The sequence below is a fragment of the Furipterus horrens genome, unplaced genomic scaffold (genome assembly GCF_987537825.1).
Source record: "Furipterus horrens unplaced genomic scaffold, mFurHor1.1.pri manual_scaffold_2, whole genome shotgun sequence".
Classification (NCBI taxonomy): domain Eukaryota; kingdom Metazoa; phylum Chordata; class Mammalia; order Chiroptera; family Furipteridae; genus Furipterus; species Furipterus horrens.
Window position 1 is genome coordinate 184,154,229 of NW_028327172.1, and position 25,116 is coordinate 184,179,344.

Consider the following 25,116-nt stretch of genomic DNA (forward strand, 5'->3'; position numbering starts at 1 on the left):
ACAATTAGCAGAGCAAAGATTTTAAGGAAATTTCTAAAGAACAGTAATTAGCTAGGCCTGATTTAAAGAAAAATCATAACAGAAAATACTGTAACCCAAACATAAATGGGCAAGATATATGAAAAAACTAGACATTTCCTGGAGGGCATAAAACATAACCTGACTTAATGTAAAGACACACCATGTTTCTGAATGGGATCACAATATTGGAAATGTACTAAAATTTCCTGAAATAACTGTAAATTCTGTGAAATTTCAGTAAGAATCCTAACAGAACCTTTTAAAAATAAGAGGGGTGGTTTAGATATCATCCTAAACCTCATTTAGGAAAAAGGAATTTAAGAAACAACAGCTCTTCCTCGTGGTGCCTTGATGGTGGTCAGATACTTGGGAGGACGCTAAACAGCTGCTTCCCGGCCCCTGGCTTCCAGAAGCGCATTGAAATGGATGATAACGCGAACTTTGTACCTTTAATGAGAAGCGTTATGGCCACAGAAGTTGCCACTGATGCTTTGGGTGAAGAAAGGAAGGGTTATGTGGTCTGAATCAGTGGTGGGAATGACAAACAAGGTCTCCCCAGGAAGCAAGGTGTCCTGACCCATGGCCGTGTCTGCCTGCTGCTGAGTAAGGGCCATTCCTGTTATAGACCAAGGAGGACAGGAGAGCGAAAGCACAAATCTGTTCGGGGTTGCAGTGTGGACGCCAATCTCAGTGTTCTCAACTTGGTCATTGTAAAAAAAGGGGGAGAAAGATATTCCTAGTCTCACTGATACTACTATGTTTTGTTGCCTGGGGCCCCAAAGAACTAGCAGAATCCACAAACTCTTCAGCCTCTCTAAAGAAGATGATGTGCACCAATATGTTGTGAGAAAGCCCCTAAACAAAGAAGGTGAGAAACCCAGGACCAAAGCACCCAAGTTTCAGCCTCATTACTCCACGTGTCCTGCAACACAAACTTCAGCTTATTGCTGTGAAGAAACAGCGTACTAAGGAAAATAAGGAAGAGGCCACAGAATATGCTAAATGTTAGGCTAAGTGAATGAAGGAGGCCAAAGAAAAATGCCGGAACAGGTTGCCAAGAGACGTAGACTCTCCTCTCTGAGAGCTTCTACCTTTAAGTCTGAGTCCAGTCAACTCTAAGATTTTCTATAAGAAACAAATAAAATCAGACATTTAAAAAAGAAAAAACTCAGGAAAAATTGGGGGTGGGAGAAGAATGCAAGTAGACTTGCCTTATGAGATAAAATAAATTAGAAAGCTACTGAAATTAAGTGTAGATTTCACATAGAAATGGACAAATACAGGTACACAGATATAAATTTAGAAAAGGTAGCATTTTAGGGAAGTGAGAAAAGAATAAACTCTATAAAAATAGACTTGGAACAGTTACTGGAGGAAAAAAATAGCTAGATTTCTCTTTTACTTTACATACAAAAATAGATACTAAATGGAATAATAATGTATATATAAAATTCAAAACCAAGAGATATTAGTGATATTAAGTCTTCCAGTTAAAACTATAAACTGGCCACACACATTTTGTGTCCCCTCCCTCTGGAAACAGTGCTAAAATGACAGTAAAGGAATAAGAAAGCTAGAAAGACATATGAGAACAAGCAAGAAAACAAGAGTAGACAAGTGACTTCAACAACCTGTGGAAGACAAAGGGTATACTGAGTAATGACTCAAAATGAAGAAAGATATGATCTAAAGCAATCTCTGAACCTACGAACTACTGATGGTTGAAGCGAGATAATTCTTTGCTGGGGGCAGGGCTGTCCTGTGCATTGTAGGACGATTAGTAGCATCTATGGCCAATACCTACCAGATATGAAAAGCACCTTCTCCCCTAGTTGTGACAACCAAAAATTCTCCAGATATTGCCAAATATCTCTTAGGAGGCAGAGCTGACCGAGCTGATCTAAAGTGACCACAGTAGGAAATACCAATATGTAGCCAGATGATATGTCCCCAAGTAGCTCAGCTCATGGAGGCACCAAGTGGTAGGTTGAGGTCAGGAGCAGAGCTGAACAAGGGACCCACTGTATAGCAGAACATATTTGCCAATGACACATCTGATAAGGGGTTAATCTCCAAAAAATATAAAGAACTTACACAACTCAACACCAGGAAGACAAACAAGAACTCAGGAACATGGACAACACTGTGGTGATTGTGGGGGCAGAGGGGTGGCTGAAGGTGGAAAGGTATAGCGGGGGTAAAAAGTGATGGGGAAAAAATAAAATAAAATAATGAAATTTTAATAAATGGGTAAGGAACTGAATAGACACTTCTCCAAAGAAGATATAAGGATGGCCAAAAGAAATATGAAAAAAAGCTCAATCTCACTAATCATCAGAGATGCAAATTAAAACTACAATGAGATATTGCCTCACACATACCAGAATGACGATTATCAATAAATCAACAAACAACAAGTGCTGGTGAGGATGTGCAGAAAAAGGAACCCTAGTGCATTGTTGGGAATGCAAACTGGTGCAGCAATAGCATGGAGTTTCCTCAAAATGTTAAAAATGAAACTGCCTTTTGATCCAGTGATTCTACTTCTGTAAATATATCCTAAAAATTCTAAAACACTGATTCGAAAGGGGTCTATGGTCATTGCAGTGTTATTTACAATCACCAAGATCTAGAAACAGCCCAAGTGCCCATCAGTAGGTGAGTGGATAAAAAAGCTGTGGTACATTTACACAGTGGAATACTACTTGGCCATAAAAAAAGAAGGAAGTCTTACTTTTTGCAACAGCATGGATGAACCTGGAGATTATTATGCTAAGGGAAATAAGCCAGTCAGAGAAAGACAAGTACCATATGGTCTCATTCACATGTGGAATCTAAGGAACGAAACAAACCAATGAATGAAACAGATACAGAGGTATGGCTACATGGAACAGACTGACAGCTGTCAGAGGGCAGTGCAGGGACTGGATGAAAAAGTGAAGGGATTAGCCAAAGAACATATATGTATAATCCATGGACACAGACAACAGTGTGGTGATGGCCAGAGGGCAGGGGGAGCAGGGGCTGGGAGGAAGGGGGCAAAGAGAAGATGGGAACTTCTGCAATCATGTCAATAAAAGAAAAAAACAATTGAACAAGGGGTTCGAGGGAGGACAAGGCAATTAGTTTGCAGCGCAGAGAGTAGAGAACTCCAGAGATCTGCAGGGGGCGGCTCCTGAATCTGCACCTGAGCAGAGATCAGCATAAAGGATGCTACCTCACCGTCAGGGGAAGAACCATCAAAGAATTAGAGGGAACAATGCTCAGGACTCCTGCAGGGCCAGCACTAGATCCTGTTCACATCAGTCATTTGAAAACAACATAATTCATGGGGCAACCGGTAGGGTACTCAAAAGGGTTTTGTCTCAGTAGTGAAACAGAATTAGTTCAAGACTAAATGTTACTGTGGTCCCACGCAATGAAGCTTACATGCGAAAGCAAAAAGGATTAAGCTACCTCCATCTGACTTACCTGTATCTCAGAATAAACCTCAACAGTATCTATGGGAAAACAAGCTATCCAGCAAGCAAGAAGGTAAAATTCACAATGTCGTACAATCTAAAGTCACCAGGTATGCAAACAAGCAGGAAACTACAACCCATAAGGAAAAAAAAAATCAAATGACCCAAAGTTGAAAGAAACAGATGAAAGAATTAGTAGACAAATAAAGAAAATGAAGACATAGTAAAGAAAACTAGCAAAATGAACCAGAGAGAAGGAAGATTGTCAGAACTCATACCAATTTGTTAAAAATCCTATCTCTAGAGAGCAGTAAGGAATAAAAGTGCATTTTACTGTGTACTCTATGTCTGTATGAGTATATGATTTTTTAAAAAGAACAAAACAACAATAAGCGTTAAGTAATATCTACTGAGTGCTTACAATATGCCAGTGGCCCTTCTAAGTTGTTAATATGTATTAACTCATGTATCTCCACAAATTAAATACTAGCACCATTCCTATTTCACAAATAAAGAAATTGAGGGGTGGAAAGTTTAAATAACTTAGGTAATAAGTGACAGAGATGGATTTGAACCCAAGTAACTATTATTTAAAAAAAATTTTTTTTAATCCTCACCTGAGAACATTTTTTCACTGCTTTTAGAGAGAGATGAAGGGAGAGAGGAAGGAAGAGACAGAGAAACAATAATGCAAAAGAGAAGCATCGACTGGTCACCTCCTGTATGCACCCAGATAGGGAACTGGCACCTGGACCGGGGATTGTATGTGTCCAGACTGAGTGTTGCATGCGCCAGCGCCCAGATGGGGAACCGAACCTGCAACCTAGGTACGTGCTCTGACAGCAAATCAAACCCACAACGCTTCAGTCACTGGACAACACTCCGACCAACTGAGCCACACTGGCCAAGGCATGCTCTATCATTATTATACAGCTCTCTAGTGTACTGTTTTGTAATATCAAAAATATACAGTATATTAAAACAATAATTGATATAGTCATTCATACAATACAATATACCCCAAATCCAGTTGGAAAAATTACCTGGTGATTAACATATGTTAATTGTTCAATAGTTTTCTCTAATTCTGATTTTCCAAAAAGATTCATTTCCTGGATAGTCTGAAAGAGAATTTTATAAAAGATGTTCATTCACATCAGATAATACAACAAAATTACCAAAGTAAGCAATGCAAGTCTCCAGTACTATTCTACTTATATTTTTAATAAGAGGATGTTTTGGAAAGAAAATCGTTAGACATTTTACAAAAACAATGTTCTTGATAAAAAAAAAAACAACAAAAAAACCCACTCTACTTCCATGTGTATTTTTAACAGAAGACACAGATTGGTATGAATTCATTTATAAAGGTTTATATAGATCAATTCATTAGCACAACCATAAAAGGAAAAACAAGGGCAGGTTAGGTAAGCTCAGGAGTATATCCTCACAGAGGAGGTGTAAAAAAACAAGACTGTGGAAGAAGAAAAGATGAAATCAGAAAGACACTGGAACAGAATCCTACAAGGTATGCAAGCCATCAGTTTCAAGAATGGGCTGGTCAACAGTGTAAACACAAGAGCTGTTTTTTGGTTATATTACCTTATCTAACTCTTGCTGATGCTAAGTCTAGGTAGGACAAGTGATATAAGCTGATTTTTCCTGAGAATTTTTCTAGTTGATTCATACTTCTATCCATGTTATTGATTAAAAATAAAGGCATCTGATGTTTGGATTACACATTGGTTGGAAGAGTCACTGTGCTGTATGCATTTTTTAGTTTATTAAATCATTCAACCAATATTGAGTACATACTATATACCAAGCACCAAGCAAGGTGTTAGAAATACAGTAGCAAGTACAATGTATTCTCTGATGTCATAGATACTAGAAAAGATAAACCTTAAAAAGGTATTAGAATAAAATCCATGCATGTTCTGTTATAAAAAGGAACTTTTATAGCAATATATTGAAAGGAAATCTAGAGTCTAGGATTCATTTCCTGTGTGAGGAAATGATATTTAACCTGGCTCTAAAGGATTAACAGAAATTAGCCAGATAAGGGAGTTAGAAGTGTAAAGGATTTTTCAATAGGGTATGTAGAAAGCTGGGGTAAGAGAAAGTCCATTCAGCCTGGAGTGGAGAAAATGAGGGGTGGGGAAAAGAGAAAGATAAGTTTGGAGAAAAGAAGCTAAACCTCTAAGTAGGCAAAGGCCAATCACTGAAATCCTTGAAAACAGTTAATGGATTTTAAATGGGAAGTGGATTTTAATTTTTGAAAGATGACTCTGACTTCAGTTTGAACTATAGATGTGTGAGACAGCTAATACCCTATTGCAGTTGAGAGAATAATGGCCAGAACGGGATGCTAGCAGGAGAATGGAAAGAACTAGACAGATTCAAGAGAAACTCATGTGACCTCAGGAGTCAGACGCCTTGTGACTTCACAGACAGGTGAGGTTGGGCAAACATTTAAACTTGCTGTAACTCGGAGCGCACATCTGTAAGCATTATCTATCTGAAAAGGCAGCTGTTAAGATTTACTGAAAAAGTCTGTGTAAAAAGCACTTAGCACAGAGCCTCCCACATAGGAAGACCTAAATAAATGTTAAATATTATTTAAGAGGTACCACTGACAAGACTTGGTGACTGAGGGGCATGAACCTTCAGGGAGGGAGGAGTCAGTGGTGATCTTGGATTCCACAACTGGGTTGACAGTGGCAGAACAGGACACTATATTCAAGGGGGCTTAAGGATTGAGACGATTATTTCAGTTTTTAAGTAAAAGACCTGTAATAAACTCATAAACCCTGGCTCCTACAATACAGAAAGATTCTGGGAATATGAATATCACTTTTCCTGAGTTTTCAATACTACTGCATTTTTTTAAACCTTATTTTTACATTCCTTGGTTACTTCAACAGAAAAGGATAAATCAGTAGCTTGTACTAAAAACTGCCATATTGCACATAAGTTTCCCGTTTGGTAATTGAAACACTTACTTTTATAAGAAATTACTTTTGGAAAGGCAGCATTCCAAAAGATCCCAATTGAAAGTATTCTTTTGGGGTAAAGCTTTACCTGAAAATTTATGACATAAAGACTACCCTAATAATGCTTAACTGTTCTCATTTCTAATTTTAGCTGCTAATTTCTAAACATTAATTTAATAAAACTTGTTTGGATATAAACTACAAATTCCATAATAGTAACAAGAATAGTTAATACTGAGTTATTATTATGTGCCGAGTACCTGCTTTATATATATTAACACATCTATTTGTTTGGAGATTGTAAAAGGAGTTACAAAAGACTGCCCCAAATGTAGTATCAATAGCATCAACAACAAAAGAAAAAATATATTAATTAGACTTCCTCAAAATTAAACATTTTTGTGCTTCAAAGGATGCCATTAAGAAAATGAAAAGATAACCCACAGAATGAGGGTAAGTATTTGCAAATCATATCTGATAAAGGGGATTTTATTGAGAATATGGAAAGTACTCTTACAACTCAATAATAATGAGAAAAATGACCCAATTTAAAAATGAGTCAAAGGATAATATAAATGGACATTTTTCCAAGGAAAGATAAACAAATGGCAAAGTAAGCACATGAAAAAATGATTGACATCATTAGCCATCATGAAAATACAAAACAAAACCACAATGGATACTACCACGGACCAGCATGACTGACCGACAATAACAAGTGTTGCTGAGGATGTGTATACACCGCTGGTGGGTACAGCTGCTTTGGAAAACAGCCTAGCAATTGCTCATATGGTTAAATATAGTCATCATATGAACCTAGGTATAGATCCAAGGTAAGTGAAAACATACATCCCCACAAAGTTGTACACAAATATTCATAGCACCATTATTCTTTATAGCCAAAAAGTAGAACCCACACAACTGACAAAATATTGTCTATCTATACAATGGAATATTATTACACAATGAAAAAGAATAAAGTATTGATACATACTACAAAATGAATGGATCTTGAAACCATTATGCTAAATGAGAGAAGCCAGACATAAAAACCGCACACTGAATGATTCAATTTATATGAAATGTCCAGAGTACACAAATCTATAGACAGAAAGTAGACTAGTGGTTGTCTGGGACTGAGGAGGCTAGGGGGAAATGGAGAGCAGGTGATAGTGGGTACAAGGTTTCTTCTGAAATAAGGGCTCTAAAATTGACTGAGGTGATGGTTGAACAAACCTGTGAATATACCAAAAACCACCTGAAATGGGTGAATTGTGTGGTATGTGGATATCTTAATAAAACTGTTTTATGAAAAGAGGATAATGTCCCTCCACATAAGGAAGTACCTACTGAAATTAGAGATTAAAAGAACCAGATAATAAATATTTTTGGCCTCATGAGCCATACAGTTTCTATAGTAATTACCAAACTCTGCCATTGCAGCAAAAAAGAAGCCACACAGAACACGGAAATGAATGAGCATCATATTCCAATAACATTTACCAACAATAAAGTTTGAATTTCAAAAATTTCCTGTGTCATAAAATATTCTTCTTTTGATAGTTTTTCAATGGTTTAAAAATGTAAACATCATTCTTAGGACATAGGTCATATGACAACATTGAGGTCTAGATTTGGCTCATGTGCCATTGTTTGCCAGCCCCTGATCTATCAATAGTTGTACATTCTAAATAGTAACTTCACAGAAAAACATATAGAAAGACCTCCCTTTCTCCTCAATAAATTACTTTTCAAAAATAAGTCAATCTTATTACTTACTTTTAGCTTGTCTTTTAAAGCTTCTTTTTCTGCCAAAACCCGTCTTAAGTCAGATATTGCAACTTCTTTTTCCTTTTCCATAAGACTAACAATATTATGGGAGACTGTGCTTTGGGTAGATTCTTGTCTTAGTAAAGATAATTCTTCCTGAGCCTTGAAGAATTAAAAGATATAAATAACACTTTGGATATGCCTCCAGTTAAAAAAAAAAAAAAAGCCAAACGAAACACATGCTACCTTTGCTCTCTTTCCAAATCCCAAAAGATGAGAGTAAAAGGATTAAAGTATTATTAATAATAGTAATAATAACAATACAAGGAAATTGAGGGAAGTGCCAGCCACAAAATTTTGGACACCAGATAGCAGATGGAAAACTAGTAATTAACTAAGCAGATCCAAAAAAGCTGAAATCTAAGCCAACACTAAGGAAAGCCTAGCAATGGATCAATGTGTACTGCAGAATCCCCAAAATGAAAACAGCTTTTCAAATTGACCTTTTAATGTGCATGTTCTTCTTCCCCTTGTGAAGTAGCAGGAGGATTTCACAGAAGATGGATACGGGAACAAATTTAGGTGATAGACATCATGCCTTGCTTAGCCTCATCTTGGCCTGACAACTGAGGCTTTGTAACTGGGCCAAGCTGTATCAATTCCCTCTTCCCTAGTTTCCACACTAGAACCTAAATCCTTAATATCCAGTACATCCCAATAGTGGCTGCTCCCCACTGTTTGACAGACACATTCCAACATGTCTGAATCCCAGGGAGTAATTTGGTTTGCTCAGAGTCAGTCTAAACTTGTTCCAGACAGTTTTAGATGTAAATGATCTCTCATCGACCTGACAGTCTAGAAAAGAGTAAGAATAAATATAAAAAAATAATAAAAATCTCTGCTTTGGGAACAGGATCACAGTAGAAACTACTACTTATACATCTAATTCTGAATAGCATAAGGTCCATATATTACAATAATTTAAAGGATATATACTGGTTCTACTATAGTTAACTAGTTTTGTATAATCTGTTGGCTTAATGATAACCGATTTCTTACTTCGTTATATAAAACACTTAGTTTATCTCTTTCTGCCGTCAAGAGTTTAACATTGGACTGTATATCCTCCATATGTCTTTCAAATCTTTCCAGCATATGCTGAAGTTCATCTCTTTCTCTTGTGATCAGATGAATTTCGGCGTTGTAATCACCCTGAAACATAATTTAAAGACAGAAGCTGTCATTTGTTATAATTACCACCATAAGGTTGTCACAAGGATGCTGGTGGCGAGACTGAGTAAAACATACTAGCAGACAAAAAACCCAAAAGTTCCTTTAATGTAATTGTGGAACACAATTTTTAACCTATAATGAGAGCAGGAGAGGAGAGGGTTGGCAGTACTGGGGCAAATTTCCTGGTCTTCAGATTTCCAGGAAGGGACCCAGCTGCCCAGAGAAGGAAAACTCTGACTCCAAAAAACCTCCGCTGCCTTGCGGCATACCTCTTCAGGGGAAAGGCTAAGGGAGTAAACCCCGACAGAAAATCCGGAGCCGGAGTCCCTAAGGCGGTTTGACGTTGTAGTCAACACCGGCAACTCCTGCGGCGCACCTGAAGCCAAGCTGTATTGACTCCGTCTTTCCCTTGGACCCTTCAGCTGCAAAGAGAGGGTGGGTCTGCTGCATGGGCAACAGCAGACCCTCCATATCACCCTGCCCAGGCTCTGTAGCTTCAGCTTCACTGGAGAGGACACTCCAGCGTCATCGCAAGATGTCGATTCAACACGAGAGGAGACAGATACCATGTCACTCCCAAGTCGAACTGCACAGCCATTCTCGGCAGTGCAGATAGACTCTTAAGAAGCTACACCATCGTCTCTCGAGACGGACGGCTGCCGACGACGACGACGACGACGACCCAGCTGCCAGTGATCCCATTTGATCAGATCCCTTCTGATGCTTCAACTGTCATTCTCTTGGAGTTATTTATACTGGCCGTAACTAAAGTGTAATCCCCAGCCCAAAAGTATCAGCAGAATCTAGGAACTTGTTAGACATGCAAGTTTTGGGGCCCAACCCAGACCTACTCAATCAGAAATTTTGGAGACAAGACCCAGTAACTGGTTTATCAAGCCCTCCAGGTGATTCTGGTTTATGCTAATTGTGGGGAAGCACTCATTTATAACTATCTCCAGGGCAGGGACTATAGCCACAGTGTGTCTGCTCACCCAGTGCAATTAACTATAACAGCCTAGCACATTACTCAGTGTTTTCTGTGACAATCTAAGATCAGTGGCCTAGACACACCAACTCCCAACTGTCCTAGCTTTAAACCAATGTGAGGTCTATTTTTGCAATCAGGTAAATATAAATATTTCTCCCAGGCAGTGTACGTACATTAAGCAACTACTTCCAACATTTCTAAAACAAGATTGTACCTATTATTCCAGGACAATGCAAAAGATCCACGATCTTCACAGCACTTGTGGAAAATAAAGAAGGTAAATGTAGACTTGGGATCTATGGTACCCTATTGTTAACGTACTAGGTTCAGAAGCCCTACGTGGGGATAACCAGTTAACTTGATATGCTAGAAAGCATCAGATCTATGTTATTTAATATTTCCTGTGCACATACCATGTCCAATGTAGAGTTGGTAAATGGTAGATATCTGTGAGGTAAGCCTCACCTGCAAATTGGAAATGAATTATCCTCTTGGTTAAATAAGCAAAATTAAGGCATAATAAATAAGGTTAGTTATCTGGACACCTTAAATGATAAAAGCAGATAAAATTTGAGGACTTAATGAAGGCTTAAATAACTATAAAAGAAAATCTTAACATAAATAAAAATACCTTACAGAAAGGAGATGGTCTACATAGAATTCAGAAAAGAAGCACTCAATAAATAAGGATTTGACAGTCTATTTTATTTTCACTGTTGTCTAGGTATCATCTTAAATGTTACTTTCTCTAAGGAGTCCTTCTAGATTCTCCAATCTAATTTAGATCTCCCTCTGTATAGTTTCATAGCCCTCTGAATCTTTACTGTATTCTTTCTTCAAAAACATTTATTATAAATGAGATTATAAAGTTACTTATATGTTTAAATGTTTAATATATGTCTTAACCACTAAAATGTAATCTCTATGAGGGACATAGTAGGTATCTGCTCTTATTTACTGTATCTTCAGTGACTAGCATGGTACCTGGTAAAATCATGAATTCCTCTAGCATTTACTGACTGGCCTTCTAAAGCAGAAACTCTAGCTCTTTTCTAAGTGTATGTTGTATGCAGATATTTATATTTTTGTTAATATGTAATTGTTAATAACGCCCTTTCATCACTTCATTGTTTTCAACACACACACGCACGTGCACAATGCTCAAGGTTATGAGGCTAAGAACTATGTCTTCTTTACCTCGTATGTCTGGTACCTTGGAATTTATCTGTTGAACTGAACCTGACTTTTGACCTAGACCTGATCTGCTTTGAACCAACAAATAATAAGGAAAGGAAACACTGGCAACTAATTTTATACTAGACTCTTATGCAATCATCCCATGTCATCTTCACAAGAGGTTTTATTTTTATTTTTTTCTTTTTAAAAATTATTTTTCTATTACAGTTGTTCCACTTCCCCCTCATTGCTTCCCACACCCCATCCACCCCCTCTCCCACAGTCAATCCCCATCCTGTTGTCCATGTCCCTGGGTCATTTATACTAGTTCCTTGATTAGACTCTTCCCCTACTTACTCCCTTCTCTCCCTCTCCACTCCCCCCATATCACTGTCAGTCTACTCCTTGTTTATACGCCTCTGGTTCAATTTTGCTCATTTGTGTTGTTCATTAGTTTCCTGTATTAGGTGATATCATATGATATTTGTCTTTCTTTGCCTGGCTTATTTCACTAAGCATAATTCTCTCTAGTTCCATCCATGTTGTCGCAAATGGTAGGCGTTCCTTCTTTCTTTCTTTTGCATAGTATTCCATTGTGTTAATGTACCACAGTTTGTTGATCCACTCATCTACAGATGGGCACTTAGGTTGTTTCCAGCACTTGGCTATTGTAAACAGCTCTGCTATGAACACAGGGGTGCATAAGTTCCTTTGAATTGGGGTTTCAGGATTCTACGGGCATAATCCTAGCAATGAATTGTTGGATGAAAAGACAGTTTCATTTTTAGTTTTTTGAGGAAATTCCATACTGTTTTCTATCGTGGCTGCACCAGTCTGCATTCTCACCAGCAGTACAGTAGGGTTCCCTTTTCTCCACATCCTCAGAGAGCAATTTATTTGTTGATTTGTTGATAATGACCATTCTGACAGGTGTGAGGTGATATCTCACTGTGGTTTTCATTTTCATCACTCCAATGGCTAGTGATGTTGAGCATTCTTTCATATGCCTATGGACCCTCTGTATGTCCTCTTTGGAGAAGTGTTTGTTCAGGTCCTTTGCCCATTTTTAAATTAGGTTGTCTGTCTTCTTGGAGTTGAGTCATACAAATTCTTTATAAACTTTGGAGATCAATCCCTTGTCTGAGGTATCATTGGCAAATATGTTCTCCCATATGATTGATTTCCTTTTCATCTTGCTAATGTTTTATTTTGCTGAGCAGAAACTCTTTAGTTTAATGTAGTATCATTTGTTTATTCTTTCCTGTATTTCATTTGCCTTAGGAGATACATTGGTGAAAATATTGCTATGTGGGATATCTGAAATTTTCCTGCCTATGTTTTCCTCTAGGACTTTTATGGTATCACAGCTTACACTTAAGTCTTTTATCCATCTTAAGTTTATTCTGGTGTATGTTAGTGGTCTAGGTTAATGTTTTTGCATGTCCCTCTCCAGTTCTCCTAGCATCATTTGTTGAAGAGGCTCTTTTCACTTCATTTTATGTTTCTTCCCCCTCTGTCAAATATTAGTTGACCATATAGACCTGGCTTTACTTCTGGGTTCTCTATTCTGTCCCATGGATTTGTATGTCTGTTCTTATGCCAGTATCAGACTGTTTTGATTACAGTGGCCTTATAATATAGCTTGATATCAGGTATTGTGATTACTCCTACTGTTTTCTTCTTCCTCAAGATTGCTGTGGCTATTCAGGGTCCTTTTGGTTCCATATAAATTTTTGAAGTATTTGTCCTAGGTCTGTGTAATATGTCATTGGTATTTTAATAGAGATTGCGTCAAATCTATAAATTGCTTTGGGTAGTATGGACATTTTAATGTTGTTGATTCTTCCCATACATGAACATGGTATATGCTTCCATTTATTTGTACCTTCTTTAACTTCATTCTTCAGTGTTATATAGTTTCCGAGTATAGGTGTTTTACCTCCTTGGTTAAGTTTATTCCTAGGTACTTTATTTTTCTTGTTGCTATAGTAAATGGGATTTTTTTTTCTAGTTTCTATCTCTGATATTTTATTGTTGGTGTTCAGAAATGCCTTTGATTTCTAAATATTGACTTTATACCCTGCTGTTTTGCCAAATTCACTTATTAGGTCAAGCAGTTTTTTCATGGAGTCTATAAGGTTTTCTATGTACACTATCACGTCATCTGCAGATAATGACAGTTTTACTTCCTCTTTTCGAATTTGGATGCCTTTTATTTCTTTTTCTTGTCTGACTGCTGTGGCTAGAACTTCCAACACTATGCTGAACAGGAGTGGAGAGAGTGGACATCTTTGTCTTGTTCTTCATCTCAGGGGGAATGCTTTCAGTGTTTGCCCATTGAGTATGATGTTGGCTTCAGCTTTCTCGTATATGGCCTTTATTACGTTGAGGTATGCTCCCTCTATTCCCATTTTGCTGAGTGTTTTCATCATAAATGGGTGTTGTACATTATCAAATGCTTCTTCAGCATCTATTGATATGATGTGATTTTTGTCTTTCATTTTGTTTATGTGGTGTATTATGTTTACTGTTTTGTGAATATTAAACCATCCTTGCATTCCTGGGATGAATCCCATTTGATCGTGGTGTATGATCTTCTTAATGTGTTGCTGGATCCAGTTTGCCAATATTTTGTTGAGGATTTAGGCTCTATGTTCATCAGTGATATGGACCTGCAGTTTTCTTTCTCTGTTGTGTCTTGACCTGGTTTGGGAATTAGGATAATACTGGCCTCATACAAAGAGTTTGGGAGTCTTCCCTCTTTCTGGATATTTGGGAATGATTTGAGGAGGACAGGAGTTAGTTCTTCCCTAAAAGTTTTGTCAAGTTAACCTGTGAAGCCATCCAGTCCAGGGCTTTGGTGTGCCAGGAGTTCTTTTATTACTGCTTCAATTTCACTAGTTGTTATTGGCCTATTCAGGCTTTTTGCTTCTTCTTGATTCAGTTTTGGAAGGTTATATGTGTCCAGAAATGTGTCCATGTCATCTAGGTTGTTGAATTTCTTGTCATATAGTTGTTTGTAGTAATTTCTTACAATCCTTTGTATTTCTGTGGTATCAGTTGCGATTTCTCCCCTTTCGTTTCTGATTTTGTTTATTTGGGTCCTCTTTTTTTCTTGATGAGTTTGGTTAAAGGCTTGTCAATTTTGTTTATCTTTTCCAAGAACCAGCTCCTTTTTTTATTGAACTTTTGAACTGTTTGTTTAGTCTTTGTCATTTAATTCTGCTCTGAGCTTGATGATTTCCTTTCTTCTACTCGTTCTGGGCTTTGTTTGTTGTTGTTTGTCTAGTTCTTGTAGCTGTAGGGTTATATTTTTTATTTTAGATTCTTCTATCCTTTTTAGGTAGGCCTGTAGGCTATGAACTTTCCTCTCAGGACTGCTTTCACTGTGTCCCATAGGTTTGGGGCTGTTGTGTATTCACTATCATTTGTTTCCAGAAACTTTTTGATTTCTTCCCTGATGTCATTTTAAGCCATTAATTATTTAATAGCATGTTATTCACGCTCCACGAGTTTGAATGTTTTTGAGTTCTTTCCTTGAGGTTGATTTCCAGTTTCAAGCCGTTGTGATCTGAGAAGATGTTTGATATAATTTCAATTTTCTTGAATTTGTTGAGCCTTGTTTTGTGTCCTACCATGTGGTCTATCTTTAAAAATATTCAATGTACACTTGAAAAAAATGTATATTTTGCTTCTTTGGGGTGAAAAGTTCTATATATATATATATATATATATATATATATATATATACACACACACACACACACACATATATATATATAGCTTAAATTCTTTTGATCTAGAGGGTTATTCAATGCCTCAATATCCTGGTGTTTCTTTGCTTCGAAAATCTGTCCATTGTTGACAATGGGGTGTTAAAGTCCCCTACTATGAGTGTGTTGCTGTCAATATCCTTCTTGAAGTCCTTCAAGATTTTCCTTATATATTTGGGTGCTCCTATGTTGGGTGCATATATGTTTACAAGGGTTATATCTTCTTGATGGATTGTTCCTTAAGTATTATGAAATGTCCTTGTCTCTTTTTATGGCCTTTGTTGTGAAATCTGTTTTGTCTAAGTATTGCTACCCCAGCTTTTTTTTTTCCATGTCCATTTGCTTGAAATATTTTTTTCAAGTTTTCCACTTTCAGTCTGTGTAGATCTTTTATTCTGAGGTGGGTCTCTTGTAGACAGCATATATATGGGTCATGCTTTCTAATCCATTCAGCTACCCTATGTCTTTTGATTGGTGCACTTAATTCATTTACATTTAAGGTTATTATTGATAGGTACTTATTCACTGTCATTTCCCCCCTTTGTTCCTGTGTTCCTCTCTGTCTCTCTATGTTTCTTCGTCTTCTTAAAGCAGACCCTTTAGCATCTCTTGTAATGCTGGTTTGGTGGAAATGTATTCTTTTAGCCTTCTTTTGTCTGGGTAACTACTTATTTCACCTTCTATTTTGAATGAGAGCCTTGCTGGATAGAATAGTCTTGGTTGCAGGCCTTTGTTTTGCATTGCTTGAAATATTTTTTACCATTCCCTTCTGGCTTCTCGTGTTTCTGTTGAGAAATGTGAAGATAGCCTTATTGGAATTCCCTTGTATGTTATTAGCTGTTTCTCTCTTGTTGCTTTCAGAATTCTCTCTTTGTCTTTGAGTTTTGCCATTTTAATTATGATGTGTCTTGGAGTGGGCCTGTTGGGGTTCATATTCATTGGGACCCTCTGTGCTTCCTGAACTTGTGTGGCTTTTTCTCTCATCAAGTTAGGAAAGTTTTCTATCATTACATTTTCAAACAGGTTTTCTAACCCTTGCTCGTCTTCTTTTCCTTCTGGTATTCCTATGGTACGAATATTATTACGTTTCATGTTGTCCTGCAGCTCTCTTAAAACCTCTTCATTCTTTTTCAGTCTTTTTGTTGCACTGTCTGGGAATTTTTTTCCATGTTGTCCTCCAGCTCACTGATCCAATCTTCTGCTTCCTCTAGCCTGATTTTTATTCCTTCTACTGTGTTCTTCAATTCAGAAATTGTATTCTTCATCTCCTACTGGCTCTTACTGATAGCTTCTATGTCCTTTTTGATGCTGGTGTAATTCTCAGTACGTTCTTTGTAGTTTCCTTGGAGTTCTTTGTAGTTTTCTTTGAGCTCGCTGAGCTCATTGAGCTTCCCTATAATCCATATTTTGAATTCCATGTCTGATAGTTTGCTTACCTCTATTTTATTTAGCACTCTTTCTGGGGATTCCGCCTTTTCTTTCGATGGGGGGTTGTTTCTCTGTCTCCCCATTTTTGTGCTTCTTCTTGTTTGTTGCTGCTTCTTAGATTGATCTGCATTTTTGGATCTGCCCCTGGTGGCGTCAGATAGTGTCTGGGCCTAGACAACCTGCTGGAGACTGTACCAGAGATCTACTGCTTTTGTCTGTCTCCTTTAGTTGTTAATCTATTCAATCTGTGACCAGTCGTCAGGCTTAAGCACTGATGGTGGGGCAGAATAATTCCTGAATGCGGGGCTATTTCTTCCCCTCAGGCTGACGCCACTTGGAGGGGAATGGTCTGAATACAGTATGGGGAATGACTCAGCATTGGGACCCGGTTGGCTGCTCCCTCAGTTCTCTCCTTAAGCCACCGCCCCAAACTCTTCTTAAGCATCTCTAATCCTCTCTGCCCTCCCTCTGCTGGAGCCCAGGGTAAGTGGGTGCCAATATATTTTCATATGTGATCCCTTTAAGAGTTGTTTGTCTCCAGATGTTTTTTTCAGGCCAGCAAAAAATTAAAAAAAAAAAAAAAAAACCTGTGGCTTTTTGCTTTTCAAAGCTGGATGCTATCTTACTTTCTGCTCTGTTGCTGTAGGCTGGGAAGCCCAGCTGAGTGTTTAGACCCTGCCCTTCTCAGGGGGAACCCCCTGCTTCTGAGCTGTTTCTCAGTCCCTTCAGCTGCCACCCATGGGAGCCCGGCCAGCCCTTTCACGTCTCTGCACTTCCTACCAGTCACATTGTGATGAAATGGCCTTTTCTGTCTGTCCATGGTTATAAGGCTTCTCTCCAGCTAGTGTTCAGTAGGTTATTCCATATGATTTCTCCACAATTAAATTGTAATTCCAGATTGGTCCAGGGAGGATGTTAGTGTAGCTTCCACTTACTCTTCTGCCACCTTGGATCTCCCACAAGAGGTTTTAGTTACTTTCCTCACTTTGCAAATGAGGAAGCCAAAGTTCCATGAAGTTAGATAACTTGTCCAAGTTCATAAAGCTAGTTTGTGGAGTTAGAACTTTTATCAGGCCTCAAACTCCAATGCACTTTACACTAAGCTGTACTCAAACTTGCACTTGGCACCATGGTGAATACAAGGTGAAAGGGGATAGTGCCCTCCCCTACCCCCACACACAAAGGGAATCAACAGATGTATTGTTGACAAAGATCATTGATATTAAAAATGCCAATTTTTTTTCTATGTTATTATAATCCCAAGAGACTGTGCCTAAATTCCCCAGGAAAGCAGGGGTTGAAAACTTACAAGTTATACCAAATCCAGCTTTGGAGCTATCTTTGTTGTTAGCCAACAAAGTGTTTCTAAACATGTTTAAAATCCCAATTTTAGGTGCAGATGCACTGTCTAGTTCTCAGTACTCATAACTGTCTTATACTCCACCCATTTCACTGATGAACATACCCGTTTCCCTACCATGCCTCCAATTCAACATTGGGACTCTCAGTTGGTCTGAACATCTCAATGTCTAAACTTTGAAAAATGAATTCTTTATCTATGTCAGTTAACAACAGAACATTTCAAGAAAGTAAATGAAATTGAAAGGGGGAAAAAATCTCTCTTGATTTTACCTTACCAAAATCGCTCATTTGTCTTTTAATTGTGAATCCACACCAACCTGAATCAAATATTTAGGTTAAAAGCTCTGAGATATTTATCTACTCATTTCTAGTTAATACTTGATTAATCAACCATTTTGTGGAAGATGAAGGTAATCAATTTAGTGATTTACTTTTCACGATTAAAAAAATAACTCAGTAACATAAATTAACTTACACTGCATTTTCCCTCCAATTCATTCTGCTTATAATAGATAACAAAAAACAGTGTTTATACTGACACTTGTAAAACAAATTCAGCCATTAGCCAATGAGGTTAAAAAACAAAATCTAATCAGAACACGACTCAAAACCATTTGGCAACTGACAGGATCTTCAGGAAAAAGATGATGGAACTGGACAATTCAGCTAAGTCTGAAATCAAATGTTTTACATTCTAATGACTTTACTTCCAACTTCCCCTAATTTTATCTAATGTGTAGTAATGTTAGGGTAATAAGCCTCCAGGACTCCTATAGCCCCAAAGCTGAAATATTTTTTTAAAACATCTGAAGGACTCAAATGATATTCATATAACAATGATACTCATAAAACGGTGAAAATAATTAAGACCTAAAATAGAGACTCATGATTTAAATCTCTCACGAATCATGATTAATTTTACCTAATATACATCTTTAGACCATCAACTTGTAAATGTGGTTGTAGTGGAAATGGGATAATCTGCCTGGCACCCTGGCACCCACTTGCACTCACTGTTTTCTCCTATTGTGTGATTAACACAGCAGAGGCCCTGTCTGTACAATGTGGTCCACCTTTTTGACTAGTCCAAGGCTGGGAATGGCATGAAACTATGTTGCCTGCCATGTGGACAAAGCCACTCTGCTTTGAGAGAGAAAATGCAGCTGATACCAGAAGTAAAGGCCAGAAAGAGAAGAAATGTCCAGTGGCTTGAGCTCCTGGGTCCAGTTTCTGGAAGCCCAGATGCCCCTGCACTCCTCCCATATATGTAATGATCTATTGAATATTTTCTTGAAATATTCATGAAATCAGTATGTCATGCTTTGTTCTTAAGTAGTTTTCCTAATTAATGCAGTGTTGCTATAGTATAGGTCACGGAAGAAAACAAAAATAAAAATTAAGAAAGTTTTTAAAAGCAAGTATGAGCAAAATTAGATTTGATACAGTAATAAATCAGAAAAGTTTGTTCAAAAAGATACTCTTGTCTTAGCAATTACATTGAGAAAGAGAAATTACCTTTTCTAGCATTTTAGAAGTTGAGATTTTTTCACGTAAATAACTATTTGTAGAGCAAGATCTTCGCTGTATTATATGCTGGAGTCTTTCTAGTTCTTTCTTATAAAAATCTCGTTCTTCTTCTATACTTTTCAGAAATGTATCTAAACGAGAAGGTGATTTGTCTCGACGTTTTATTCCATGCTCTATCCTCATTCTCTCAACTTCCAAAGTAAGTTCTCTTTCTGAAAATAAAAGTAATTAAATCTTAAAAGTGTCACATTTAATACATATAATTAGCCAAATAAATTACATCAATAACTTTTAGAATGCAAGCTGTTAAAAATCATTAACTGCTTTGTATATCGTCTATAACTGCTAGATATCAAAGAAGCAAATATTGACAGGAAAGGAGATAAATAAACCTCTTCATTTATGTGCTGCTACGACAAAGGTTCCACAAGGGCAGGGACCTCGTATATCTTGTTCACCATCATATATTCCAGTACCCAAAACAGAGCCTGGTGCACAGCAGGCTCATAAACATTTGTTGAATAAATGAATGAATGAATGAATTCTTACGTGTTCCTTAAAAAATCTCATTTAGGATTGGTACCAGGCAGAGAAGTAGACTATTCCAATTGTGTGTGTGTGTGTGTGTGTGTACTTTCAAGTGACAGAATGAATTTCCATACAAAGATTCTGTTCTTCAATTTTTTACTTTCAGAAGAGTTGGTCCCCTTAGTCTTAAATAATTCTATTGTTCTGCCTGAAAAAATATACTTCTATTTGAAAATACTGAAGCAGGTTTCCTTTACTAACTAGTTAAAATAAAAAGAATTCTCAAGGTCCTTGAGGGATAAAGATTTTCTACTGCATCTACAGCGTCTAGTAGCACTCTAAAAATATGGAATAAATGAAAGATCATCTACTAAGAAAAATAATATATCAAGAGGAAATCACAATCACTTTTTAAGTTATCAACATTTTACCTGTAACTGAAAAACTTTCAATTTTTTTGCTAAGTCTTTGCTTTTCTTGTTCAAGCTGATGAACAACAGTTTCCAGGTCTGATTTTATAAGCAGTTCATCACTCAGTCTCTCTTTTTCTTTACGGCATAAGTTTAATTCCTGCAAATTTTAATACTATAATCAAGATTTCAAACAAGTTTATAAAATATTATAGCACTTAAAACAGATATTTTTAAAAGCATGTTTACTTAAGAGTAACTCACACACATACATACACAAACACTTTTAGTCAAATATATGGTTTCAATGAATCAACTAAATTAATTATCAATTGCAGCTAAAAGCAACTTAAAACCCAAATGTCAATAGTGTTCCTTTTCTGAGTAGTACAATTATTAGATCTTAGATCTTATTTTCTTTTAATTAGTTTAGCAAATTGTCCTATATTTAAAAAATGAATATGTACTTGGACCATAAAAAACTTTTAAGCTTTTTTATTTTTAAAGGAGTACAGAAGAAAGACATAGTGTTCTAAGACTGCCATAGGTATCTGTAACCACGCTGGTTATTCTCTCAACCTCATTTGCACAATGAGGATAAGACCAGTAACTGGACACCAAGGATGAACTGATGAGAACAAATTTATGGATGTGAAGCACTCTGCTCAGTGTCCAGTATATGGCAAGTGCTTAATTAATGTTAGGTATAGAAATTAATATTTATCTTAAAATGCATAAAATATGGCGTGAATGGAAAAGACAGGTCAGAAAGTAACTATGACAACATCTTACTGTCTGCCAACACTGGCAAAACTTGGTTATAGTTCTGAGCCCTGGCTGGTGTGGCTCAGTGGATTGAGTGCTGGCCTGCGAACCAAAGGGTCACCGGTTCAATTCCCAGTTAGGGCACATGCCTGGCATGCAGATCAGGTCCCCAGTTGGGGGCGTGCAAGAGGCAACCACACATTGATGCTTCTATCCCTCTCTTTCTCTCTCCCTTCCCCTCTCTCTAATAAATAAATAAATAATTTATTGAAAATGTCATTAAAAAGAGCTTGGTTATAGTTCTGAGACAAGCATTTTCAATTACATTTAACTGCTTATAGTGTACGTAACAACAGCAGCAAACAAACAGCAAAAATTCCTGCTCTCGTGGAGCTTATGCAGTCTTACAATTTAAAACCATCACCAAACATATAAATGTCTGTCTACTTTATGTTTATTGACCTCATGGGAGAAATTTATAGTATCTAAGAGACTACAGAGTGTACAACATTTATCAGGTTTAGCTAATTCAATTATTCAATATTGAATTGAATATCTACAGTTGAATTAAAAGAAAGCCATTATGATGTTGCCCATAATGAGCATATAAAAATCAACAAGTATTTGAGCACGTACTATGTGACATCATTATCACAATGGCTTCATTTTTAAATGTGTCTCATGCCACCAGAACACTGCACACTAGAATGTATAGAGTATACATAAGAAGAAAACCTGGAAATTAGTATGAGTCTTTGTTTCCAATCTTAGCAGAAACTCATTTAGTTTAACAAGCTATTAAAAAAATCCTCAATAATCTTTTGGGTGACCACCTAGGAATTTCTACTTGTAATCAAGACATTCTACCAGCTTCACACTGTATAAGACAATATTCTATGTCTAGGCTTATGCTGGAATAATTACTAGCATTCTGATTTGAAGAACAAATAATATAGGAAAATAGTTTGCACTACCAAACAAACCTATTAAAAAAAGGAATGAGTATTTTAATAAAAGTCAACAACATCACCAAGTAATTACTGATTTCTAGTTTTAATATTTATAAACTAACAAGTCATAAGGTAGTTAAAAGAATATAAAATTCCTAACAGGTTTTCCAAAAGAATATAAAATTCCTAACAGGTTTTCCAAATTTGAATTTAACTTGCCAATTACTATATATGAGATTAAGGAATTATAAAAATATAAATCGAACTAAATATATCCATATAATGGAATATTATTCAGCCATAAAAAGGAAGCACTAGATACATGCTTCAAGCATGAACCTTGAAAATGTGCCAAATGAAAGAAGCCAGGCACAAAAGGACACATATTGTATAGTTCCATTTATATAAACTGTCTAGGATAGGCAATCAACAGAAACAAAAGTAGATTATCAGTTGTCAGGGGCTGAACAGAGGAAAATGGGGAGTGGCTCGTAGTGGTATAAAGTTTCTTTTTGGAGTGATGAAAATGTCCTGTCATTAGACAGTAGTGATGGCTGTACTGCTTAGTGACTATACTAAAACCACTAAATTATACACTCGAGAGTGAATATTATAATGTGTAAATCATACCTAAGTTTAAAATATGTATATAAAATAAAGCACAGAAGTATTCTTGCCGGAAGTTCTGGTAATTCAATATGACATGTACTTACCAGCTGAAGTTTTCCCATTGTTTCTTCAAGATCCCGCATTTCAGAAAGATTTCTTTTAATCTCTTTCTAGGAATAAAAAGCCTATTAGGTAAAACCTAAAATCAAGAATACTTAGCACTAAGTCACATTGCAAGGAGGATAATTTTTCAAGTAATTCATGGTCCCTCTCACCAGTGATATCTGAGGCTTTAGACCTTAGCCTAAATTTCAGTGAAGAAGCAAAATTGAGGCTTCTCTTTAATTTCTTGGTATTCTGAATGCTTACAGGGACCTATCTGTAACACCTGAAACGAGAGGGCCACTTGAAAACTCCTTTTTGCCTGTATTCTTATAGGACTTCCCTTGAAACCCGGTTTTAGAATTCATCTACAGCACTCTCATTTCCTGATTTTCCTTTCCTATTGCTTTTCCCCTGACCTGTTACTACCAGCCTGGAGCCTCTGTACTACAACTGTTTTCTTTCATTTCTTCCAGCAATATTTTGTTCTCAGTGTACACTTCCTTGGTTAAGTTTATGCATAAGTATTTTATTCCTTTTGATACTACTGTAAATGGGATTACTCATTTCCTTTTTGGATTTTAATTATTAGTGCATCAAAACATACCTTATTTTTGTGTGTTGCTTTTGTGTCCTGCAACTTTGCTAGATTTATTAATTCTGTGTGTGTGTTTGTGCATGAAATCTTTAGGGTTTTCTACATATACAATCATGTCATTTGGAAACATAATTTTACTTCTTTCTTCCCAATGTGAATGTCTTTTATTTCTTTTTCTTGCCTAAGTGCTCTGGTTAGGATTTCCAATAATGGTGAACAGAAATGGTAAGAATGAGCATCCTTGCCTTATGCCTGATCTTAATAGGAAAAACCTCCAGTCTTTTCACCACTGCGTATGATGTTAGCTGTGAGCTTTTCATACGTGGTCTTTATTATGGTGAGGTAGTTTCCAACCTATTCCACTAGTCAGTGGAGGTGACACTCTATAAACTTACTTAAGTGATGTACAATAATGGTGGTCTTCAAACTAGGTTATATCTATTCCTGAGATAACATGAAGACTTTCCAGATATTATATAAAATTATTACATATATATGGTTTAAAGGAATCAATGTCTGGATTTTTAATTTGCACATATAGCCTTTCTTGAGAATCTGCTTGTGGTCTAGATCATGTGAGTTCTCCTTCCTACCTTCTCTCTCACAACTGCCTTTCTCCCACTTTTCAAAATAAAGACATACATCTAATATTACACTGCCTCAAGACATGAACAACTTTTGAAGCACCAAAAAGATATCTGAAATGTTGGGGCTGAAATACTTTAAGTAGAACTTTTATATAAGACACTATTTTCTCCCATTATATCTTATTAAGATATGCAATTCCAATAAAATTTTAGCTTTTTATTTAATAAGTATTATCAAAATTTGTGACATATTTGTCACTTTGATCCTCTGATTACAAATAAGTGTAATGATAATGCTATTCAGAGGAAAGTGTTAACACTCTGAACCTTAGAGGTACAGGACATTGTAAAAAATGAAACATTTCACTTTATGTATTTTTTACTGCAGAGCCATTTGATAGGGTGATTGATCATAAAAAGATATTCAAACATAGGATAAGATTTTGTGAGGATTCCCAGAAAAGGTCATTTGGATTCTACTGGCTACATTTAGAAGAATGATATGAAAGTTTTATTTTAAGAGATCAATATTTACAACAGGTGAAATTACATCCTTTGCATCTACGTAAATTTATAGATAAAAAATATTAGCTACCAACTTAAAAAATTTCAAGGGCATATATAGTTTTTCCTTTAAAAAATAAAACCTTTAAAGGGTTTATGAGCACAACATGACAAAGATGGCCAACTTCTGAAGTTCACTCACAATGCGGAGATAAAAGGACATGTGGCAATCTTGGAGGAAAACAGGACAATGTGTGGAGAGCTACCTTAAGAGGTGGCTTCAGAAACAAACACAAACATGGAGAACAAGTGCAAGCATTTAGAGGGTGCA

At 36.7% G+C, this 25,116-nt stretch overlaps 1 protein-coding gene across 1 annotated transcript in view; it reads right to left on the reverse strand.

Moving 5' to 3' along the window:
- Positions 1–25,116, reverse strand: part of CEP135 (centrosomal protein 135) — a 63,284-nt gene that overhangs the window by 22,732 nt on the left and 15,436 nt on the right. The window contains exons 9-14 of the mRNA XM_090268160.1: positions 23,099–23,164; positions 20,692–20,830; positions 19,721–19,944; positions 9,305–9,457; positions 8,255–8,407; positions 4,526–4,603 (exon numbers count right to left, since the gene is read on the reverse strand). Of these exons, the coding sequence (XP_090124286.1) occupies positions 4,526–4,603; positions 8,255–8,407; positions 9,305–9,457; positions 19,721–19,944; positions 20,692–20,830; positions 23,099–23,164 (813 nt within the window). The remainder of the gene's footprint in view (positions 1–4,525; positions 4,604–8,254; positions 8,408–9,304; positions 9,458–19,720; positions 19,945–20,691; positions 20,831–23,098; positions 23,165–25,116) is intronic.